At 37.8% G+C, this 19,166-nt stretch overlaps 1 protein-coding gene across 6 annotated transcripts in view; it reads right to left on the bottom strand.

The window, feature by feature from the left end:
* Nucleotides 1-749: 749 nt before the first annotated feature.
* TMTC2 (transmembrane O-mannosyltransferase targeting cadherins 2) overlaps nt 750-19,166 on the bottom strand; it is a 420,522-nt gene continuing 402,105 nt past the window's right edge. For 4 of the 6 annotated variants that reach the window (XM_055586702.1, XM_055586726.1, XM_055586696.1 and 1 more), the window contains one exon: nt 750-3,403. In XM_055586702.1, coding sequence (XP_055442677.1) covers nt 3,224-3,403 — 180 coding nt within the window. In that variant the 3' untranslated portion in view covers nt 750-3,223. Of the gene's footprint in view, nt 3,404-6,739; nt 6,866-7,679; nt 7,709-19,166 lie in introns of those variants that run through there. The other 2 variants (XM_055586740.1, XM_055586719.1) reach the window with 2 other exon arrangements.

Raw genomic sequence — 19,166 nt, forward strand, 5'->3', positions numbered from 1 at the left:
CACTTAATTTAAATATTATTTTCAATACCATAGAATTTGCTCCTGACTATTTAAGACTCAACTTAGTTTAATGAAGGGATATTGCTAGAAAACTTGGCTTCAGCATTGGAATTGCCACATGCTGCAAGGAGAGAAGAAGATGAAATGACAATGCAATTAGACTAACTGCTATATTTAGTTTAGCAGTAGAGAAATGTGTGCATGCACCAGGGCTTTAACCTTCTAGTTAATGTGATTTTGGATGGTCTTCCTACAGGATGCAATCAAAGAGGACTCTAAATTGGCTTTCATTCCCTCTGCCACTTCGCCACACATTGACCTTTTGTTATTGTTATTCCATAGAAATTTGAGATATATTTCTCTTTGGAGTACTGCTGAAATTTGAAGTTTCTTATTCACTTGAAATTTCTGTGAAGTTTTCTCCTAAGTTTTCTAAAACATTCATCCAACTTCTTGCAACTGCTCTCTGATGTCATTGCGTTGGTTCATTGTTGGCTTCTGAAGAGTGCAGAGAAGAGCTTCTGTTTAGCAAGAAAATTTTGGATCAAATGAGAAAGTTCCAAATTAGTGACACAACTTGCTTGAGGTTGTTAAAAAACAAACAAACCTAAAGGAATCTACAAAGTTAATACCTAAAATGGTGTTTGCGAAGTTTCCAGAGATTCCCACATTTCTCCTAGGTCTGTTAAAATCCAAGAGAACGTAAGTGTTACACCTGTAGAAGATTTTTAAAAAGGCTTATAAACATATTTGTTATCAATGCTTTATTGTTGAAAACAAAATCAAAATTCTCTGGCACATAAAACAATTATTTCTACAAAAGGAAAGCCTACAAAACTTGATAATTTATACAAATAACAGTTTCTCAAAAAAATAAAATTTTAATTTAGTAAACTTGTCTTGTGCTCTATAGTTTTAGCACTGTCTGCAATAATCCACCATAAATCCCTGAGCGGAGACATTTTTTTGACCATGTTCTGTAGACCTCCCCCAACCCTCCCCCCAAGTTGGTCAGTTACTAAGTCCAGCCCTGTGGTGAAAGGTGTCAGGGACATTTAGTTATTAATGATCCATGCATTTTATGACACAGGTCCAATTATTATGCTACTTGGGAACTGGGTCAACATGAAGTGCCTCTACTGTGCAATCAGTGAAACTATCAAGAACCAAGTGTGTGAAAGGAAGAATAACAATTTAAAGACACAAAATGTTAAGACGAGGAAGCCATCATACGTCAATAACTATTTAAATAAATAAAAATGTTAGACACTGAATTCACCTCTATATCCTTATATTAAATTCTTTTCTTTTTTCTTTGCAATTACCAATGCACTAGAAGATGAAAAATATACCTCAACCCATGCTTTTGGTTTGACCATGGGTTTGTTCTTGTTAAACATTAAATATCATTCTGAAAACACAGTGATTTAGTTATAATTTAACTTTTGGCCCTTCAATGAAATGCTTACCAATAAAATGTTACATATTTGGAGGGCCTTCTTTTTATGCCATTAACAAATCTCTCCCACTACGTTATCTTTCTCACCAACACACTAATGCCATAGAAGCACTACTTTAAATTCTTTACCCCACCATATTCAGATACGCAGCAAAACATATAAAATATGAAGAAACATATTATGATCTATTTGCACATGTAGCTTCCCTTAAATGGGGATGCTGACCATATACACGTGGAGTATGAAAGGACAAGAAAAAAAGCTAACTTTAAGTTGCAAAGAACTGGTTTAATGAATCAAGTTTTGTTATTTTGCTATGGCAGAATAATAAATAAATAAATATGTAGAGTACTGTATAGCTACCTTCTCTAGGAAGAAGTGGAGAGTGGACTGCTGTTTTTACAAAGTTAATTTTTAGTAGCAAAGTTTGACTGCAAGTCAGAAAATGTTCAATAAATGTTTCTCTCTACTTCATTTATAGTCTTTTACTTGTGAAATGATCACTGAAGTGGTTACTAATAGGCAATGAAATAAAATGCCAAATTTGCTAGTGAAAAATAGTTTTCAACAGTGAAAAGCACTTGGCAGGAAACCTAGAAACACTTGAACTAATGCTATAGTCTACTGCAGCTTAAAATAAGTCATTTTTTTATGTCTTTTGGGAAGAACAAGTATGATTAAAAATAATTTCTCAAAAACTTATCAGCACTGCTGTTTGGGTACCTATTAGAAAGTGATTAACATTTCATACCAGTTGTTTCCAAAATATAAAATTGTCGGTAACACTGTCACACAGACTTGATTTTTAACCCAGCAACATCTGGAAGGCACAAAGCCTCTTCCTTTTTGGACTAGCTGCTGGTTAGGTATTGGAACTAGAACATTTTTTAAATTTCCTCTTGATTTACTTCCTTGTATAAGCATAGGCATTAACTAGGAATAGCCATTTTACAAGGCAATTTCAAAAGCCTAAGAATTAAAACAATGAATTCTCCTAGGCAGTTTTGGGAAAAGTTGGTGACGTCAAAGTAAAAAATGCCTGCCTGGCACACACGGGCCTCTCCCCTCCCCTCCGAGGACGTCAGTGAGAAACGTGTTTCACTTTCTCCTGCACATCCATTACACAACACGAAAACCAAAGGATGTCCACACGATGGTGACGTCTACATCATGAAATGTTCTGTGCACCAGTCAGGAAACAAATGTCGGCTCTGACAGGTCCTGACGCGGTATTAGAAAAGTTTTCTAGGTTTTGGAAACTGATAAGTAGGCTGTCCCAAAGAGGGAAGGCAGCAACATTAAGACAAATGGCCAGCTTACCAGAATTCACACCACACTTGAACCACTGCCCATGAACTTGACCTTAATGGTTTACCATGGCTGAAAAGACACCCTTGACTTTCTCTCACAGTGTTTAAGGAACAGTATAATTTCTAAATTAGCTTTCATAAATGAAACACATTTGAAACTTACACCTCTTCCCCCTTTTAGAATGCCAAAAGATCCTGTTAAGTGCTTGGGTTTACAGTTTTATGGGTAACGATTATATACTTCAGGAAGTTTCCAACATTCCCCCCATTTTTGGTGTCGATGGCTGTGTCCATAGCAAAGTGGATACTCCCGGAAGTGGTGGTGGCCTCAGGGACCTCTGCCCCTGGTCTTCAAGTCCAAACTAGCTCTTGTCATAGCAGTGCTGGGAAGCTCTGCTCCTTCATGAGTCCGGGTTTCACGTATGGAGGAGGGTGCAGTCCGGCCTTCCTGTGTCAGGTCTTGGAAGTCTTTAGGCCTTGCTTTTCCATGATGTTCCAGAGTTTTCGGAGATTGGACTGTGTGATGATGTCATCCGGCTTGAGCTGTAGTGCCCGCAGGTAGTTGGCCTCAGCCTTCTGGAGCCGGCCGTTGAGATGCAGGATGGCTCCCAAGTTCATCAGAGCAGCCGGATACTGGAACCAGAGAGAGGAAGGAAAACGATTAACAGACCGTGGTAAGCTTTCCTTCATGGAAGACAAAAATCTTCATCCACTTATGCAAATGATTCCCTTATGTCTGGAGGCATTTTATGGAAGCAATTTAGCAATTTATACTAATAGATAAGGATACCAGGAAGGGAAAAAAAAAAAGCTTTCAAACAGCTGCTGTGTACTTTGTGCTTTAAAAAGAGCAGGCAGTTAGGGAAATAGTTGTTCCTTTAATGAGAAAGTATAGGTTACATATGAAGACCTAGTAACCTAGTCAGACTGTCCTTTCATGAGAAAAAAAGTTAAAAGGGATACAATTTTAGATGGAAAGAATTGAACTTCTTTTCAACTCAATGCCAAGGGAAAAAAAAAAAAAAAAAGAAGAAGAACTAAGTAGGAAAAGGTGACAAATAGTGCCTTTACTGAGGTTTTTAAGGTGAAAACCCTGAAAAAAATTCAAATGCAACCACTAAAATCCTTTTTAAATTTAACTCAAGTAGTTTAATGAGATAAAGTTTTTACCTTTTAAACTTAAGATGGTCAATGTTTACAATAAACATCACAACGTAGTATGTAGCACAGCTTCCCAGGTGGCACTGGTGATAAAGAACTCACCCGCCAACGCAGGAGACCTAAGAGACGTGGGTTCAATCCCTGAGTTGGGAAGATCCCCTGGAGGAGGACATGGCAGCCCACTCCAGTATTCTTGCCTGGAGAATCCCCATGGACAGAGGAGTCTGGCGGGCTACAGTCCATAGGGTCGCAAAGAACTGGACACGGCTGAAGTGACTTAGCATGTACAGTAGCAGTACTAGTTTAATATAATGGTTCCCATACCCAAATTCTCAAACATTAGTTAACAATAAATAACAAGACCCAACCAAAGAGGGGAAAAAAAATACTTTGCTTGCTTTCTATGAGTAAGTGCTCTTCTGTTCTTGTCTTGTCCCTGGAACTTTCTGGATAACAAAGTACAGTTAGTATCTTGGCAGTTACAAAAATGAATACTTCAAACATCAGATAAAACTAAAATTGTTTATGCTAAGATTATGCTTTCATTTTACAGCTGGTGTCAACTATTAATTCTCCTGGCAACTCTATGATGCAGCCTAAAATAATCACAATTATTTTTACAATTTAGTGTTTTCACAATGCAAGCATTTTTTTCAGCTGAATTCATATGACTCTACTGTTTACTGTAAATACAATTACTTCTAAATCAAAAACTATGCTGGGGGGTGGGGTATGGTCGAATAGCTCAGAGTAAATCAACTGGGAAAAGATGATCCGATTTGGATTTGAAGAGATCTGAATTTGAGTTCTTGCTTAACCACCCGCTGTGACCTTGGTGAGGTCGCCTAACATATCTGTGCCCCAGTTCTTCCATTTATGAAATACTGAAATAACATCAGTTTTTTGCATATTGTTAGAAAGATAAAGTGAGAAAATAAACGTAGCATAGTACATGCACATAATAAACACTCTACAAATGTCAAGTTCACCTTTTCTTGTCTCATTTTGCTTGAGGTCTAACACATGCATGTTTATGATTTTTATGCTGTTACACATATTTTATAATTTTTACTTCAATGGCTGTCTAACATATCTCTGGATGTATACCAAAGTTCTCTTAAGTCAACTTCTGGGCACTATTTTCCAACTTTTCTGTATCCTTTTTCCTTTCCAAAAACAATGTTGCAAATATAAACTATTCCTGACCTTCAAAAACCTTTTGGTCAGGATGACTCCACACTTATCAAGAAAAATACAGATGGTCAACTTCTAATTTTAAACACCAAGCCAAATAAACATAGCTCTAAATTACATGTGCAGTGAGTAGCTCCACATTGGGAACCTAAAATACCACCACCTACTCTGTCTTCCTGGAAGAACTTCATCACACCACACATTATTATACTGAGTTTCCTGATGCTGCAACACATTTCTGAATTATGTTCACTCCCACAGCTTAGCACAACTGTCAATAAACAGCTCCTAAATTGACGGTGAAGCTTGTTCACAGCCTGGCTTATCGGATATGCAAAGTAGATAAAATGTTCAGACCTCCTCCTATCCAGAGTGGGAAGAAAGGAAACGGGGAGGGAGAACCATGGTTGGAGGCCATTCCTAACTAACCAGAAATAGAAAAGGCGAGTGATGGGGCTGAGAGAAACCAGATGTCTCTGTGGAGCGGTGGTTATTTCTTGAACCACTTTATTATCAGAGTCTGTACCTAGCTATAATTGCAACTCAAGGGGATTATTAAAAACACTCAGAGGTTACAGAGTCACACTGCCTAGGTTCCAATGCCAATTCCACCCCTGAAGCTGAGGGAGCATGGAGACTTCAGTTTCTTCTGGAAATGGGTTAACAGAACCTGCTTCATAGGCCTGTTGATATTATATGATCATGTAAAAGTGTCAGTTCCTCTTTTCTGTCTACTCATCATCTCAAACACACAAAACAGAATCTGTCAATGTGCCTGAATGACCGCTGAGTCCAAACGCTGAGGATTTGTGAACTGGCTCTGCCTATACTAGGTTTGAACCCTTTCTTAGGTTAAACCTGGAAAAGCCAGCTGGGAACACAGCTGGTGAAGTACATACTAGGTCACATAAACAGGCTCTATTATTGTTACTAAATTGTGGCCTTGGGTCCTTCTCAGACTACTTCAAAGTAACCTTTCTGCTATCACGTGATAAAAAAAATCAGTATTTTTTAAGAAAACACAACTAGGAAGTTAAATCTTATCAAAATAAGTTTGGAATGTTAATTTATAATGATGTTTTGAAATAATTGTAATTTTGCATTATCCATGCTAATACTCATTAAGCAAAAGTAATAAAAAATTGACATTATGAAGTTAATGTGGGATAATCAATCTCTTGAAAGCTCATTTATACTCATTGTGTTCTCTAAAGAATAAAAATCCAAATAAACTAAAAACGTGCATACTTACGAATATCATTGAATATCGTTAAGCAGTTATATATTTCTATGTTTAGATGAGACATTTTGGTTTAAATATGTCTACTTTAATAGAGTTTTTAAAAGTTCTCAAAAAATTTTAAAATTCTATGGACACATATAATGCTTAAAGCATCACTACAGCTTCTTACTTGAATAAATAGAAACTGATGAAACTTACATACTGGTGTGCTCACTTGTGACATGACCATCACTGCTTCAGGCAACTGCTTTAACAGTCAACCATTATTTTGATAAACAGGTTCATGTTTTTGTTAAAAATTTATGAATAAAAGTACATATAGACCACTTTCTTCTTACACGGTTGTTTTCTCTCTTCAAAGACAAGGGCTTTACCTTTTAGGCCTGTTATATGTCCCTTCCACAGCGTTGACTAGGGCAGCTTAGTGGATGTCCACTGGACTGAATGCTTTCAGGTCTTCTAGCCTTGCGACCAAAAGCACCGGCATTACCTGGGAGCTTGACAGAAACTCAGGGTTTCAGGTGGCACATACTGAGTCAGAATCTAAATTTCAACAAGATCTCCCTGATGCTTTGTATGCTTATTAAAATTGGAGAAGTATGGTTCTAGAGATCATTTCCAGAGTCTAGATTATGTCCTTTTAGGTCTTCTGAGATGAAGTTTCCTATAAAAGGATGAAGTTCCTATAGAACAAAGTATGTCAGATCATATTTCTATCCTTTCATAAAGTAGGATTCTTCTCTTGGCCGTGTAATTATTTTAGGGATTAAATGTTCCAAAGAAACTTTATTAACAGAAGCCATAAATGACTAAATATTGTTAGACAGAAGGAGAGGGAATGAGAAGAATTTTCATAACCAAAGAAGAGCAAGTACGTTTTTTAAATGCTCTTGAAGACTACCTCACTGTAAAACTGAAAGGCAAGAAGTCCAGGTGACTGGCTGTCTGATTACACAGTGGTGTCACTGCTCTCCGCCAGCTGTGACTCATGGGCTGGGGAACAGAAACCCAACCACAACTGCTGATGTCTTCCCTCACACACATCCTCCTTTATTAAAGACAGCCGATGAAATGTTCAGGATGTTAACCAAGGCAGTCAGGCAGCTTGCAACTCAGGAACACTGGGCTTGTACTCATCACAGCAAATGACACCGGCTCCTACTTCACAGACTAGAAAGGAGAACCAGATCTTTCTTGTTTCCTTGAAGAGGACAGATGCTTTACATCAAAGGGGTTGATTAGGAGCCATACTGAGGCAACAAGTGACGTCTTTTTCAAGTCTCTAGGGAATTATGCTTTTATTGTTACTTTACTGTGGTCTTTGGCTTACTTCTTGAGCACTGGAGAAAATAAGCAAAATTAAAATAATAGATGCATACTGGGGTGGGGTAGAGCAAATGCAAAGTTATGAAAGTCTGATTCTAATCTAATCCCCTTGAGGCTCCCAAGGAACCCAGCTGTACTCACAGGGTATCCTGATCACACAGAGTTGGAAAACAAAGTCATCTTCCTTGCCTTGCCTATTACGTACTCCTGGAAAGTTATCTATGGAGATGGGATAGTGAGATCACAAGGGGATTTAGGACTGGAAATTCATCTTTCTACTGGGAACAGGATTGAAATATAGATTTTAAACAGAGGACACTCTTTTCCTAGAAAAAAGGAAAAGAAGGACTTGGTTGAAATGTTCTAGAGTTGAAAACCCACACAGTAACTGGTCTCTCTGTACTCCATTAGTCCCTGAGACCACTTCCTTTTTATGAAAATAAATCAATAGGCAAGAGAAGCTATAAAAAAGATGAAGCCAGAGATAACAGTCTAGTTTTATATATCTATTTTCACTCCAAGTGTTGCCGAAATTATCCATATAGTTGTATATTTACTGTTATAAGAATGAAATAAATTTTAAGCAAGACTGTCTCAAGTTAGCCTTACCTAGCTATCAGTTAATACATTACACATTTTGGGAATGTTTTCAAGATAACCACCTTTAACCTCCTTTCTGAATTTGCAAACTTAAATGAGTTTACACAGTCTGAAGTTTTTAATGGATTATTACTCTTTTTTCAAGTAGTTATACATGATAACTTAATGAAGGTTGCCTACTGCTGTTGAACTGGATTCAGCTGAAATTGCTTACCCAATTTAATTTACTGAAGCAGTAACTGTATCATGATGCTTAAAAATTAATGGTATAAACCTTTAAGAAATATAAAAATTATTTTTGCATACCTCAAAGGATCTCTTTATATTTACTGTGCCTTGTACATGGCAAATATTTAATAAATAATTATGGAATTAAAGTTTTTAAGATCATTAGGCTTGTGGAAGAAAAAGTGTAACATGGACTGAGACAAAAGTAGACATCTTATTCCCCTCAGTTCCAACATCAATCCTTCTTGGTCCCATTGGCATGCTTAATGGTCTAATGCCAAGCTAGAAACTTAAATACCCTTCATTCACTGTGTTCTTCCACATGCACACATATATAATTCATCTAATTTCAACAATTGAAAGTTGTCTTTTGGCAACTTCATCCTCAAATCTCCCTTACACTCTCTTTTAATCATACCATTTTCCTTTTTACCAACTTGATTTAAGCCATGATCATTTTTTCAGATTGTTTAAATACAATTATTTTGACAGAAAAGAAGAATAAATTAATGGGTAGCTGAAAAGACCAATGGATAAAAGATTAAATGAATGAACACAAAGGTAAAGCCATATGCAGAGTTTTTTCTTTACTATGAATATTTTAGAGCATACACAATTTCAGAGAATACTATAAAAACTGTTACTTGCCTAGCAAATAAAACTTTATAAAGACAATTGAAGCCCCCAAATATCTTTCACTGAACTCTCCCCTTCCTCCGAATAAAACCACTATCCTGAAGTTGGTATTTATTGTTCCAATGTATGTTTCACAGTTTTATTTTCTGTGTGTCCATAGCAAATGTATGACCTTGTATATAAGTTTTAATTTTATACATTTGTCGTTATCCATCATGGATAATGATGCCAACCATGCTTAGCCAACCTGCCAAGTACTCACTTGGAACTTGAAATTTTTGCTTTTCATTTTGTTTATCTTTGTTGATATGTGTGAGGTTTTAGCTCTTTCACATAAATTCTGTTGAATGACTACCCATTTTCTGAAGGATGGGCATATAGACTCTTTTAAAGGATGCTGCCTCTATAATTCAAAAAGCTACATGCATCCCTATGTTCATAGCAGCACTATTCACGATAGTCAAGACATGGAAACAGACTAAATGCCCAACAGATAAATAAATAAAGAAGGTGTGGTACATACATACAATGGAACACTACTTAGCCATTAGAGAAGAACGAAGTAATGCCATTTGCAGCAACATGGTTGCAACTAGGATTATCATACTAAGTGAAGTAAGAAAGAGAAAGACAAATATTATATGATCACTTTTATGTGGAATTTAATATAAGACACAAATGAACCTGCCTATGAAGCAGAAACAGACCCACAGACATAAAAAAACAGATTTGTGGTTGCCAAGAAGGGCGAGGGGTAAGGAAGCAATGGTTTGGGGGATTTGGGTTAGCGGATGCAAACTATTACATACAGAATGGATAAACAACAGGGTCCTACCACACAGCACAGGGAATTATATTTGATATCCTGTGATAAACCATAATAAAAAAGAATATAAAAAGAATGTGTATATATATGAATAAATGAATCACTTTGCTCTAGAGCAGGGGTTTATATAACACTGTAAATCAGCTATACTTCAATTTAAAAAAACCTCTCATCTTAAAAAAAGAGGCTGCCATCAATATTCTTGTGAATATCTCTACACGAACTTATGGGAGAGTTTCTAAGAGTGGAATTGCTGGACAAGGGGGATCTTCAACTTTGCCAGATGTCACCAAATTACTCTTCTGTGTGGTTGTAGCAAAATGCTTTAGCATCAAGAGCCTTTATTTCATATCCTTAATAATAGTTGGTACTGTCCAGTTTTTAAATTTTGCAAATTGAGAGTTGTAAAACAGTATCTTATCCTGTGCTTAATTTTTTTCCTGATTACTAGAGAGGTTAATACTATTTTTAGACGTTTATTAGCTTTTTACATTTCCTCTTCAGTGATCCACCCGTTCTTTAATATTTGGATAGGGTAAGTTTTGGTAAGATTGTCAACTACATGGTGATGTCTGAAAGGGAATTACTCAGAGCTCCCACCACCTCAAAACAGCTGGTAAATAAGACTATCTTGCTTGGTGTTTTCTTGGTCAGAGTCCCTTTCTCAAGACTGATAACCAGATAACCACTGTTTCTAAGGTGGAGAATCTGTTATACACAAAACAGAAAATCCTTGATATAGGTGCACTTTCAATATGGTGAGAGGATGATGACGGAAATGTGGGCAGCAAGAGGTGCAGCCAGCAAAGTGTGCCACAGTAGTGGGCGTCATGGACCACTGTATGTGGGAGAAGGATGGCAGCGCCCGGCTGGTGCTTCCAGCACTCACAACAGACTTTTCTTTATGGCTACTCCTCTGACTATCCAGATTCCTTGCTTTCTGGCTTCTTCTTAGTTCCTTTTCTCAGGGGCAACAAGGAAATTTATGATGAACATGTTTCATATTCTTCCTCTCTTTACCACCCTCCATTTCTACTGGCCCTACCTGGGTTAACATCTTATACCATTCATAAATGCTATCAGTCCCCTAATCTCCCCACCTTCAGCTTCTTCCTTATTCTAATGCCTTTGACCAAACCATTGGTCTTTCTTAAATACAGTGGGGCTTCAGAGGATCAATCTGTGCTGACAGAAACGAATTCATCCTTCATATCGGTACTAAGAAACTGTTTACAACTTGGCACCGCACAGAAGCCCTCCGTCTACATTCTACATGAGCCATGTGGAACTTCTCTTTCTGCCAGGTGCTATTTGGACCATCCATTTCTCATCAAACTCCTCTTCTGACAAAGCTCTTCTTCCACTCTATTTCTGACAAACTTCCGATCATTTAAAAAACGACCATATTCATAAATTACTCCTCTATGTTTCCATAGCACTGTCTACATACATTAATTGCAACACTTACCACAATGAATGGCATCTACTTATTGCGTCTACCTTCTATGCTGGAGGGTAAGAGAGTGAATTTACTTTAATTGTTTTTATAGTGTTACTGCCAAGCTCTGGCATGTGAAAGAAGCTCTCAAGGAATGCTTTCTGAAAGAAGAAAATTTGTATGGTTTCGCAAAAAGAGGTGACCTAGGAGAGGTAAATTCTAGTCTAATCTCAGAGTAGTTTAACAAACATTTATTAAACACTTACTATATGTCAAGGTTGCTGCCAGATACTCAAAGTGATGAAAAAGAACAATATATAGTTTCAGTCTGCATGTGGCCTGAGATAACTTTAATTGCACACTTGGCATTTGTTGCAAACTATTAGGAGGTGTACATTCTATTACTTATCATTTATGCTCCTGAAATTTATGAGGTAGACGAAACTGATATCCATGCATCATTTTGAGAACTATAGGGGACTGAACAGAAGAAGGCTTCACTGCTCTCAAGGAGTTGCAATCCAGGGCTTGACTACATATTCTTCTATGCCAAAGGAGAATCAGACACTTCTAACAGAGATATGAAGACAAAGCTATGGGGTGAAAGGAGATTCCCTCCTCATGGGTGTGAGGCTCTTAGACAAGATAGATGATCAGGTTGCCTCAAGTTCTTTATTCTTCCAAAATGAGAATGATATATAAACCTTTGAAATGAATGTGTCATATCAAAAGCAGTTTGTTACTTTTAAAGCAAACTGCAGAGAGCAGAGACAGCACTGGAGAGAAGCCTGTATACAGCTGGGTTATACAGTTCAATTAGACTGGAGATTCAGATGTCAGTACAGACAGTCACGATGTTAAACCTTCTGAGATTAAACCAAAGTGGAAAGAAAACTGTTATTAAAAATGAAATATTAATACAATTAAACCATCTTTCACAAAATTTTAGGAACCAAAAACCCTACAACCAGTGCAAAGCTCCCAACTCGGACATAATAGTTCTTTGAAAGTTATATTTTGGTTACAGATATATTTTGAATAAAGCATCTCTGAAAAAAGATTTACCAAAGTGTACAACCAGCAAGGGAAAACAACACAGGGAGTCTAGCAATGGCAAGGCAAATTCTGACAGATAATAGAAATGATTTATTCTGATTCTCAGTTTCAACACAGTATTTGTGTTTTAGAAACAGCTTTGAATAAAACAAAACAGACATAGGTGACAAGCAAGACACCACGCTGTATTGAGGGAGTAGTTTCAATTTGTCAGTGAGATATTTTATCCTGTGTGCTCAATCCTTCTCTCTTACATCTGTCCCATCACAGCGGGTATTACAAGACTGTTCATTTAACTTTTATGATGGGTGTGATTGCCACAATGTGGGGTGCTATTCATTTCTGTGGCAATCAAAATGTCAACAGCTGTGGTTGGGGGGATAACAAACAGTGACTGTAACAGAATGACTTCAAAGGTAGTGGTGATTTCTAACAGATTTTAAACTGCATCTACTAAATTAAGGCTAAGACCTCAGAAATTATTCTTCAAGGATGATTCTATTTCAAAGACAGGTTTTCCTGATGCCCTTAATTTCACAGGAAGTCTCTCACATGATCCAAATGGAAAATCTTGATCCCAGGATACCTAGGTCTCCCTCACTGCTTTTTTCCTAAATTTTACCTTTTTTTTTTTTTTACTTTTTAAATGGAATGATTCTTTAATTTCTATAATGCTTTGCAGTTTTCAAAAGTTTCACACACACTTCATATAATCCCATAATAACCCTTTTCTCCCCCATCTCTCACTCACAGCTTTTTAAATGCAGTCAGCACACTGTTTATCTTGATTTGCAGCAAGCATGTAGCTCATCATGCGTGCCTACATGCTGAGTTGCTTCAGTTCTGCTGAACTCTGTGCGACTCTATGGACTGTAGCCTGCCAGGCTTCTTTGTCCACGGGACTCTCCAGACAAGTATCCTGGCATGGGTTGCCATGCCCTCCTCCAGGGGATTTTCTTGTCCCAGGAATCAAACCTACGTCTCCTGTGGCTCCTGCATTGCAGAAGGATCCTTTACCACTGAGCCACGGGGGAAGCCCCACATAGCTCATCATTTCGAAGAAACTACCAAATAAAAGTTCTATCTGTGTGAGAAAATATATGACGGCTTAAAGTACATGTAGATTAGAACAATGGAAATAAGAAGAACATATTGAAGGTTAAAAACATTGAAGGAAAGAAGTTTAGAAAAAGATCTGTACACTAAGCAAACATTATATATCTCAAACACCAAGAGCTGCCTTCTCTTACTAATCTAGAGAGCTGCTACAAAAGCCCATAGCATCTTCTTCTCCTTTTCTTTGAACCAAATTTCTTGTCTGTTTCTAGTCCAAATATGATTTAAGCGATATAATTCACTCTACATTTGACTCATTTCTTTTTAGCATGAAGGGGAGGGAGGAACACGTGCCTGCTTTCTCAGTCACAGTCACGTTACACAGAAGGATTTCCAGCTGTACAGGCCATCCAAATGTGTATGTGTGATGCATGAGTATGAATATATCTAATACAATGACTGCTCATTCCAAGGAGTTGAAACATGTCACTGGAATAATCATGTTGTTATTAAAATGTATTTTCAGAGATATGCTGGAAGCTGAGATTTGGACTTATACTACTTAAGAACTCAGCTGCCATGGAAGATGGAAACAGAGAGCTAATTCTTATTTTTCCCAGAGAGAGGAGAAGGGCTGGCTTTTTTTTTTTTTTGCTAACTGATCTGATTTAAAAAAATACAATATAGCAAGAGGCATGACCACACTGACAGAATAAAAGTTATACTTGAATAAAGGCTTGACAGATGCCATGATAATCAAATTTAGGAGATTACTTTGAACAAAATACATCACTTTTCTAATTGACTTCTATGTTTGCCCATGAATAACTTTGATCTGATGGAGGTCAACTGAGAGACACTAGTTTGTATGTTGTGGAAATGATAGATTTGTTCCTGCATGGGACTAATTGAAAATATTCATTTTTTTAATGGAAATGAGCATGTCAGAGGCATTAAAACAGTGGATTAATGTGAAATTTGGGTTAGGCATACACTCTCTAAAGATGGATAACACACTTTTTCCCCTCTTATAAAGCAGATGGGGATCCAGGTGTGAATAAGCAGGATTAAAGCAAAGCTGACAATGCCATTCAGAGCAATCATATTTCAACATGACATTAGAAGCAGCAACTGTCCACCCACAGAATGAATAGGAAGAAACACAGATCCCTGGGAGAATGCACCAGAAACTTCATGCACACAACAAGTGGAGAGTTTTCCAAATGCTCTGAGTTAGGATGATCAGATCGAACGTAACAAGCAGGAGCAAAGTAATTCCTCCAGAAACTATAAACCTTTCAAGGGACTAAAAAGAAAATGTAAACATACTGTCTGCTGCACAGCATTCTATTTGCACTTTTCTAGGACCAAGACTCTGTTGATACATGCTTGGAAAAATAATGATGCAAGGTCTGCACACACCATTTCAGAAAATATTCCATCAGGACACACTGATCAAGGTGAAGCCATGCTGTACTCCAAGCCATTACACTTGCCAAAATGTCACACCTGCTGAAAATGTAAAAATAAACATGGCTTTTGTGTATCAACACTCATGGCAAATCAAGGGAGGCAAAATGGCAGAAGTTTTGCAACTCACATAGTCTCACATTCACGCTCAAGATCTCTGAAATGATTCAGAAACCCTCAAGATTCCTGAAATGTTCACATTCAATTGCACACTTGGTCTTTATTTCTGAAATGTTCATATCTGAATGTTGTCAGACTGCTCCTTCTAACGTAAAGTCTGTAGAGTCAGCATATTAGAGGAAGACATTAAAGACTGGCTTGATGACATTTTTCTGCATAGTACTTTCAAAATTGTAAATATTATTCAGCCATTAAAAAGAATACATTTGAATCAGTTCTAATGAGGTGGATGAAACTGGAGCCTATTATACAGAGTGAAGTAAGCCAGAAAGAAAAACACCAATACAGTATACTAACGCATATATATGGAATTTAGAAAGATGGTAACAATAACCCTGTGTACGAGACAGCAAAAGAGACACTGACGTATAGAACAGTCTTAGGGACTCTGTGGGAGAGGGAGAGGGTGGGAAGATTTGGGAGAATGGCATTGAAACATGTAAAATATCATGTATGAAATGAGTTGCCAGTCCAGGTTCGATGCACGATACTGGATGCTTGGGGCTGGTGCACTGGGACGACCCAGAGGGATGGAATGGGGAGGGAGGAGGGAGGAGGGTTCAGGATGGGGAACACATGTATACCTGTGGCGGATTCATTTTGATATTTGGCAAATCTAATACAGTTATGTAAAGTTTAAAAATAAAATAAAATTTAAAAAAAAAATAAATAAAAATATTAAAATATTAGATGACCAACAACAAAAAAAAAAATTGTAAATAAAACAGATTTGGTATTGCAGACTGGTTGCAAATAGGAAAAGGAGTAAGTCAAGGCTGTATATTGTCACCCTGCTTATTTAACTTCTATGCAGAGTACATCATGAGAAACGATGGCCTGGAAGAGGCACAAGCTGGAATCAAGATTGCCGGCAGAAATATCAATAACCTCAGATATGCAGATGACACCACCCTTATGGCAGAAAGTGAAGAGGAGCTAAAAAGCCTCTTGATGAAAGTGAAAGAGGAGAGTGAAAAAGTTGGCTTAAAGCTCAACATTCAGAAAACGAAGATCATGGCATCTGGTCCCATCACTTCATAGGAAATAGATGGGGAAACAGTGGAAACAGTGTCAAACTTTATTTTTTTGGGCTCCAAAATCACTGCAGATGGTGACTGCAGCCATGAAATTAAAAGACGCTTACTCCTTGGAAGGAAAGTTATGACCAACCTAGAGAGCATATTCAAAAGCAGAGACATTACTTTGCCAACAAAGGTCCGTCTAGTCAAGGCTATGGTTTTTCCAGAAGTCATGTATGGCTGTAAGAGTTGGACTGTGAAGAAAGCTGAGTGCCGAAGAATTGATGCTTTTGAACTCTGGTGTTGGAGAAGACTCTTGAGAGTCCCTTGGACTGCAAGGAGATCCAATCAGTCCATTCTAAGAAGATCAGGCCTGGGTGTTCTTTGGAAGGACTGATGCTAAAGCTGAAACTCCAGTACTTTGGCCACCTCATGCGAAGAGTTGACTCATTGGAAAAGACCCTGATGCTGGGAGGGATTGGGGGCAGGAGGAAAAGGGGATGATAGAGGATGAGATGGCTGGATGGCATCACCGACTCTATGGACATGAGTCTGAGTGAACTCTGGGAGTTGGTGATGGACAGGGAGGCCTGGCGTGCTGCAATTCATGGGGTCGCAAAGAGTTGGACACGACTGAGCGGCTGAACTGAACTCATCTATTCTTATATCTTCTCTGAGTAGCTATATTTTTGAAAATGCTATACACTTTCTTACCTTCCTTCTTTGGTCTACCCTATTAATATAAAACAAGCAAGCAGGCAAGTAATAGGAATCAATGAAGCAACTACATAGACCAAGAGTCCAAGCAACTGTGAATTTCAAATATATTTACTGAATAGTTATTCACCCGTACTTGCAAATAACAACCAAAATAGGACTTGAAAAGGAATGTAGAACAAAATGAATTATTCCAATGATTAATTCTCACATGCCAACTTTGATTTCTTTTAGACTCATCTTCAATGCCCTTTTAGGGAACCATAATGATTATGTGATGCATGTCAAATACGTTTATAGAAATCACAAAGTAATATGTTTCACCTACTCAAAAAAACATAACTTTGTATTGACAATGCAACAACCTTGAATAGTGATTTGATACCAGACCACAGAAAAAACTTGGCTACATTTCACCTCTACATGATTTGTATCTGAACAAGCAAAACAGAAAGAGCTTCTCTAGAAGTACAAGGGAGGTACACCTCAATTCTTTCACCTAAGAAACTGGAAGCAAGATCCTTTTACTTCTATTACATATTGACTATTCTGAAAACAAAGTATCTTATGAATACTTCACTAAGTATCTAATTAAACTACAGGTCATTTGTCTCATAAATGTTTAATATCCATTATATATAATAACTAAATCCAATTTCAATATCTTGAAAAGGCTTACAGAAATTAAGCTATGCTCCAATGCTTATAATTTAACACTTTCATTTACCTCTGTCAAAGATGGAAGTTTAAGAACTTTGTGAAATTCTTTGGCTCATCCAAGAGAAGAAGAAATTGAGCAGTAATTATAAAGGCAATATTCTTAGAAAATTAAGTCCTGGATGCTAAGTGAACATGACCACTGTAAGTGGTCATATGAGAGGGCAGCCTCAGCGGAGAAGCAAGAGGGCAGTGGTGAATCAACAGGTCCATTTAGCTCCAGAACTTGAAGAACCTGTGAACTAAAATATTGTCTGCCGTATCAGTAAATAAAGGATGTTGCAGTCATCAAGCCATCACATTACAGCTGCCTGAACAAGGAAAATCAGGATGCAGACAAAGAAGCTGCCTACTGCCGAGCCCATCTTGAAGTCAGCTGCTTCAGCCACCCCTGACAATGCACCCTGAGACAACTCAGGATGAGAAAACACAGGATACTGGCCCTAGTTAGCTAAAGTGCATATCAAAGAAATGATTTCAGTCAGCCCTGACTCTTGAATCTTTCTATACATCATGTGAGCGTGCTCAGTTGCATCCGACTTTTTGTGACCCCATGGCCTACAGCCCACCGGGCTCCTCTGTCCATGGAATTCTCCACACAAGAATACTGGAGTGGGTTGTCATTTCCTACTCCAAGGGATCTTCCTGACCCAGGTATCAAATTCACATCTCTTGCTTCTCCTGTATTGGTAGGTGGATTCTTTACCATTGAGCACTAGGGAAGTCCCTTCCTATGCATGAAAAGAAAGTGAAGCCACTCAGTCATGTCCAACTCTTTGCGACCCCACGGACTGTAGCCTACCAGGCTCCTCCATCCATGGGATTTTCCAGGCAAGAGTACTGGAGTGGGTTGCCATTGCCTTCTCCAGAGGATCTTCCGGACCCAGGGATGGAACCTGGGTCTCCTGCATTGTAGGCAGACTCTTTATTGTCTGAACCACCAGGGGAGTCCTATGTACAGAAAAGTGCTAACTTCCTTAACTTGAAGTATCCGGTTTTGTTTTATTAACAGTAATGTTTTGATGTTCAGACTATCTGGTCTTTTGTTGCAAAAACTCAAATATATCCTGGCTACCAGCCCTGGCCTCTCTGGGAATAGTTTCTCAGCATTATCTGAGATGCTGTGTTTTGGGCTTGAAATCCTCAGAATGTTCCCCAGATAAGACATAACTCTCAACTTTTAGATCATGTAATTTTTTACAAGCCACAGTAGGACAGGAAGCAAGACCATCCCCAAAACAGGTAGATCAATGTGGTGTGTTTCTTACTAAATAAATGGGATTTAGGGAGGATGAAAAAATCTATAACAATGAAATAATAAAAATTTCAAGAAGAAAGTGACTAAAGAAACATTTTGTAGGCTGTAAATGGTTAACACATGTCTTCTGTAGTTCTATGACTAGAATTTCTAAAATATTGGGTTGGCCAAAAAGTTCATCTGGGTTTTTTGTAAAATGTTATAGAAAAAACTGAATAAACTTTTTGGTCAACTAAAGAAATATATTTGTGTTCAGCAGTGATCTCATCCA

This window comes from Bubalus kerabau, chromosome 1, assembly GCF_029407905.1.
Source record: "Bubalus kerabau isolate K-KA32 ecotype Philippines breed swamp buffalo chromosome 1, PCC_UOA_SB_1v2, whole genome shotgun sequence".
In the NCBI taxonomy this organism is placed as follows: domain Eukaryota; kingdom Metazoa; phylum Chordata; class Mammalia; order Artiodactyla; family Bovidae; genus Bubalus; species Bubalus kerabau.